General features: G+C 33.2%; 1 protein-coding gene across 1 annotated transcript; it reads right to left on the reverse strand.

Moving 5' to 3' along the window:
- Nucleotides 1-594: 594 nt before the first annotated feature.
- On the reverse strand, nt 595-6,561 carry LOC138330171 (probable U3 small nucleolar RNA-associated protein 11). The gene is made up of 8 exons (XM_069277602.1): nt 6,402-6,561; nt 4,092-4,153; nt 3,553-3,655; nt 3,142-3,258; nt 2,468-2,561; nt 1,972-2,102; nt 1,605-1,715; nt 595-1,224 (listed from the first exon to the last, which is right to left on the reverse strand). The coding sequence occupies exons 1-8, from the start codon at nt 6,459-6,461 to the stop codon at nt 1,138-1,140; spliced, it is 765 nt and encodes a 254-aa protein (XP_069133703.1). The 5' UTR covers nt 6,462-6,561; the 3' UTR covers nt 595-1,137.

The raw sequence follows: 6,561 nt of genomic DNA on the forward strand, positions 1-6,561 counted from the left end.
CCCACCATAATCAGATGTGGACTATTCAAACGTCCATGGTACGTCAGTAAATAATGCTTGTTACTGCTTGTTTCTTGAGAAGTACTCCACAGATATTTCTTGAATTTTACATGCATGGTCCCTAGGAGTGTCATGCTGATTTTCAGACGGATCGGAAAAACAAAATGGCTGTCCGGCAGCCATCTTTGATTTTGGCAGTTGATGTTTATTACCGCAATTTCTCAGAAATAGGGCCCTAAGAGTGTCATGCTGATTTTGAGACTAATCGGTCGACAAGATGGCCGACATTTTGGATTTTGGTATTTGAAATTTGTTACTACTATTTCTCAGAATGTAATGAAGGGATCTGTCTCAAATTTAATATGTAGGTTTCTCTAGAGCCCTAGTTGAGCATATCGCATTTTGGGAGACATTGGTCTTCAATATGGCCGACTGGCTGCCATTTTGATAATAAAGTTTTAAAAACAGAGAAAAGATCCCTCTTTCAATTGTCAGACATAGACCATTCTTTAGTGGGTGCCAAGATCCTCTGGGATCTCTTGTTTATATCAAATTGTAAACAATTTAAATTTTAAATATATAAGGGAAAGAATATCTTAAACAAAATTTTATTTCTAACCAGTTAGAATTAATTTCATTCTTTTCATGTATCATACTTTGAGCAAGATCCTAGAATTAATTATAAATATCACAAACAATTGATTTAATCCTTATTTTCATAGTTATAAATTCCATACCCGAGATATTTTCCTGTACATAATACACATACTCATATATGCAATACTGAAAGTGGTTAAGTGTGATGATATTTCATCAATACTTAACATTCTAACTGTACATACACTCTGCTGGAAAAATCTCTAACTTCATTGTCTCAAAATCTGAATCAATTCCACTGTGTCATTTACATGTAGTTAGATCTGTCTCTATCAATACGATAGTCCAGGAATAACAGAACTTGAGGCAAGGTATCTGATAAGATGTAGCTCTAAACATCACCACCAGTTAATGTTAGGGCTAGCCCAAGCAGCATTTCTGAGAATCAATAGTCAATTCATGAGTTCAACTATGAACATTCTGAAGACTATGAGCTGTATATCCGATTCTGTTGCAATCAGTTTCTGTACAGATGATTCCTCACTTTTTTCTCTGAGTACACCATCTGTATTGTGCAGCAGATGTTTTTGTCTCATCAGCAATTTTCTTCTTCTTTTCCTTCTTTGCCTGAATAATGAAACAAGAAAATATTATTCACACAAACACTGTATTTACCAGTAGATAAAATGTTTTATGTCTAGGTGCACCATTTAATTCAGTGCCATATGTTTAATGTCTGTTAACCAACACTAGGCCCTAAGATCATAAAACAGTATAAAGTTTAAAGCTAGCCAATCACAGACGATGTTACAAAAAGTAATGTCATTATTGATTGGTTAAGCAAAAAGTTAAGTCAAAGATGTTTTATGATCCAAGAGCCAGGTACATAACTCTAGTTTCCCAGTTTACATTTACATTATTTTTTTATATGAAAAAAAATTTTACATGAAAAAAATATGTGTATATGAAAACATTTTTAAATATATGTTATTCAACAAGAACTTTACCATAAGATGCTTTTTCATTTCCAGTTTCTGTGCTATAATGCGTAGTTCTTTTTCTCGTTCAATTCTTTTGGTCAGTTCTTTGTACTTTTTGTCCTTTTCTTTTGCCAATTCCTGAAAAAAATTGATAATGGTAGATATATTAGACATACAATACATTTGATATTTTTGCTCTGAAACTTGATTATACATCAAATGGATGAGCTATCTTTGCATCATATCATAACCAACCTTTCTACCAACAACAGCATTTAGTAAAAGAAAAGAGTAGAGTTACTTCCCTTCCATTATCTAGAATCAAATATATTGACATGTCCAAGGCTTGTCTGATATCTGCATGCTCATCCTTTTGATAAGGAACTAAGCTTACCTCCAGCTCTGTGTGGTCACCAGGGATTGGAATCTGTCCAGTTTGTAACATTTCTGTGGTAGGTCTGTTGTAGGCTCGTCCAAGAAGTGAAGGATGGGTGTCAAAGTGTTTTGCTGCATCAAACTTCTTAACTAAGAGACAAAATAAACATTTTTTCTTTCACTATGCGGTAGATGTATGAACAATGTTGTCTTGAAATCACATTTTACAATATCATTTATTTAAGTTATGGTGAGGGGATCACCTACATCACTAATAATAAAAAGTTTTTGAAACAAAAACATACTTCACTTAACATTACTGGTAGAAAGATTTTTTCTCAATACCATAAACAATCCTGCTATCTAGCAATGTCTCGAAAACATACATGCACACACATGTATGAAATCTGGACGGAGGGAATGGACAGAACAGGGAGTAGGTGGACAAAGGTAATATTATGTATCTCTAGATTTAATGGAGTCCAACAATGTTAGTATAGGCAATCACAACATACCATCTTTCTCTTTATCCACAAATATTGTGTGTTTGTTTTTCGGTTTGTCCTCACTGTCTAGGAGATGTAAAGATGCCTTCAACTTCTCAATTTTCTGTCAAAAAGTTTCAAAATCACATTGTTGTTGTTACTAATTTCAGGGGACAATAAATAGAAGATACAAAAGTTATCCTGAGAATATACATGTATTTACATCAGTGATAAAGTTACTTTGTACTCGAGTAATCACTCTGGACAATATTTACTGCTTAATATCTGTATTTGCTTATTAATTGCAGAGTTACCTTCCTTTTGGGTCGGTATCTATTGTGACGTTATTATTTTGTGAGCGCCTCTCACATCGTTTTCTCTGAAAAGTATGACGTTACTCACTGAAACACAATCAATTCCTTCCCGCAAGGGAAGATAACTCTGTAAAATGCAAATACGGAATAACATAAACTATTCAACACAAAAACACTCACATTTCACGAGTGAAATTTCATCAATATAAAATTGAAACCAGAATAACTTTCTTAAGTTGGATTATATTTAAGATTTTTTTAGCATTTTTGTTGGACAATCATTAATTCTGACTCATGAATTGTCAATATCCCATTCTCTGCAGATGAAGTAGTAAATAACAACTCAGAATTGGTCATGTTATGGTGAACCTTTGAGTATAAAAAGCTCACCTTTAGCTCTGCTGTTCGTTTCATATTGACATAGCGAAGATCCTGAGAGAACATCAATTTTGTTTGCACCTCTGTCACCTCTGGTTCAGTCTCTTCCTTCCTTTGGTGAACCCCATCCTGTGAAACAAAATCAATCAAATATTTATATGATATCTAATGTACATCTAAAGCATCATTTTATTTTCAAAATGAATTCAAACATTACAAAAATATGCTTTATCAAAGAAAAGGACATTTCCTTTAATACAAGAGTCTATATTGTATTAGGATGACAGGAGGAGTGAAAACAGAAGCTCTAAATAATAACAGAGATAAAGAAAAGAAAATATGAAAACATAAAATAATCATATTAATACATCAATTAAAATCAATCCAAAGACAAAGTTAAGATTTATATGGAAAACTACTTACCACCTTCTGGGTTTTGACCATGTTGAAGTAAAATTCATCTGGATTCTTGTTCAGGGCTTTCTTCTTTAGAGCTTTTAAAGTGTTTTGTTGCCTGTGGTAGTCACTGTACAGAAAGTTAGTTTTTGAATTGTATTATTGTAACATCAATATTCTGAATCCTTAAAATGTAAACCAGATTAATTAGCAAGTTTTATTAAGATTATTTTCATCAATGTTGCTGTACACAATAATAGATCCCTCTAAGGGTTTTTCGAAACAAAGGTTAAGAATGGAAGTCACATGAATTAAAACTATTTTATTATAAAGTGTCAAATAAATAAAGCTTGATATCTCAATATGTCATACAACATTTCTATAAGTAGTGGTATTTAAATATAAAATTCAACAGTTTGAAAAAAAAACCCACACATATAATGAGTTGTTAAGAAATGATTTTGTTTCATTACATTTATTTGGCAACTTTATTTTTGTTATGCTTATCATACCATGCCCTATTTTCATTTTACTGTAAAGTGTGCTTTTATTTGTTGATGACTTACTTTGCTCTTTCCTTATAATCTTTCTTCTTTTCAAGGTATCCCAGTTTTGCTCTACCAGCCGGCTAAAATGAATTCAATTGAAATATGATATTAATTTGTTTACAATGTTCAGTCTATAGCCAGACAAAAATTGACTATGAAAGCAAATGTAAATGATCATTTTTGTTAACAAAAATGAAATTATTCAAATGCATCTATATTGTTACTCCAACCACAGGAGTTTGATGTGTCAATAATATATAGTATATATATATAAACTAGAAACATGTCTGTTAGACATTAAGTGCTCGCCAACTACTTCCTAAAACCTTAATTTCCAGAACGATTGCATCTACATGTACATGTATAAGGCTTCTGCGGTGAGATATTTTGCACTTACAAAACTGTAACACCTAATACGCCGATTTGGGGATACAAGGAACTCTTCTAGGTAGGAGGTAGAAAACGTTGATTTGGTCATGTGACCGCAAAAAATTTAGGGCACATTTTTCCGTCATGGCGATGATACTTATAGGCAGAGAATACCAATGTCCGGGTAAAGGTCATAGTCGGTAATACTTGCTCGATAACGGAATTTAGATAAACTGTTGTGTTTTGTGTTTCCATTTGTTATTGATTTTTTGGAAAATGCACCCAGGTAAGTTATGAAATATTTGTGAGTGAGACGTCAGATGCCGCTGATTTCCAACTGCTAGGTGACATCTCCATTTGATGCCGTAATTTACATGTCATTTCCTTATGAAGTGTCTAAATTCAATTTTCGTGCATATTTAGATTATATTTAATACAATATGTTCTGATAATTAATGTTAAATGTTGTATCATGATATGTAATTTTCCATCGTGTTCAATCATGACATCATTACATATGCCTCCATTTTGTTTCAAATGTGCTCTAAATTAAGTCACATGGTGTTGAAAGTCACATGACTAAACTGATTGAATGTTGTATCCCGGAATCGGCGTATTTATAAATAACCCGCAGATATACATATATATACTCACAAGCCTATATGAAATCATCCTCGACAACAGGTGTACGTACGTAGCACTTATACTATATAAAAGTATATAGGGGTATTTTTTATATATGTTAATCCAATAATATTAGATCTCGATATTGAGAAACTTCTGATGTGCAATACCGAGATCTAATGCCCAACCCCTATATGAGTCTTCGCAAGTTACGCCCTCAAATTAGAGCGGAACTTTGACGCTTAATTACGAAGTGAAAAACTTACCAGAATGTCAAAAAACATGTATAGCGTGAATCAGTAGTTATCCATGAACACATCCTGGTATAAGAATAGGTATGACATAACATTAATCCACGGAATCATCACACATTTAAGAGTTGACCCATAGCAATAATGTGCATCGCTGTATAATCTAGGTTAATTCCTATTCAAATTTTCGTCACTTCCGGTTTATCAAATTATAGTACGGTGTATCAAGTGGAAAGATAATATTAATAGTGGTAACCAAGGTTGTTTATATGCCCGGAAACAAGTATTTTTTATCAGTTCTCATTGATTCAGGAAATATTTAAATAAATTAATGCATTTTAGTCGAAATACTGGAAGATATTTTATAGATAATGATACTTTTACTTTCCGTCACCATTCCGTAATTTGTAACAACCGAGTAAAAATGGCGACCGGGTAGACTTACAAATAGTGGTGGGGGTAAAGAAATGTCTTAATTCGGTATAAAAGTGCAATAGTGACGTTTTGAATTTTGGATTTAACATGATTTGGGATAATTCTTTCAGGATATGAAAGGTTAGTGTAAACACAACTTGAAATTTTGAATTTATATCGAGCCCATTTCTGCGCCGTGTGAATCCTGCCTCGATTGTTAGAGGTTAGACACGACGTAATGATCAAAGGTGTCTCGTCGTGCTATACCTCTAACATTGTTGGAGTATATATATATATGTATACTATATATTATTGTTAGAGGTTAACACAACGAGATACTTTTTAAAATTGCGTCGTGATCCAACTAATGTAATCAGGGTTGGAGACGACGTCATACACGTGGAGTAGTATATTGTATGTTCAAATGATTATTAGGCTAATTAACAACAATTGTCAAATCAAGAGTAACAAACTTGAGTAGGAGGAGGGGCCATGAGGCTTTAAACAGTTGTAATGGCATAAATTAAAGTAAAATCATTGCAATATCACAGATCACATTACTGGTCTGTGGCCATATTCAGCTGTCCAGTTGGCATCTGCTAGCTCAAGTCAAAACGATCAGACAGCAGTAATATGCATTGTAAGATTAAAACATATATCTGGTGATTACCTGACTTCTCTCCCTGTGTTCTCTCGCCCTGGCTTTCTCTAAGTTCCTCAAAGATGCCATCTTATTATGAGAATTAACCTAAAATGACGTTGAGGAAGATATTTTTCTCTAGGTTTTGACCACGCGTGATGACTTTCACTGAACAGGAAGTTGAATGTTT

This window comes from Argopecten irradians, chromosome 1 (assembly GCF_041381155.1).
Source record: "Argopecten irradians isolate NY chromosome 1, Ai_NY, whole genome shotgun sequence".
Classification (NCBI taxonomy): Eukaryota; Metazoa; Mollusca; class Bivalvia; order Pectinida; family Pectinidae; genus Argopecten; species Argopecten irradians.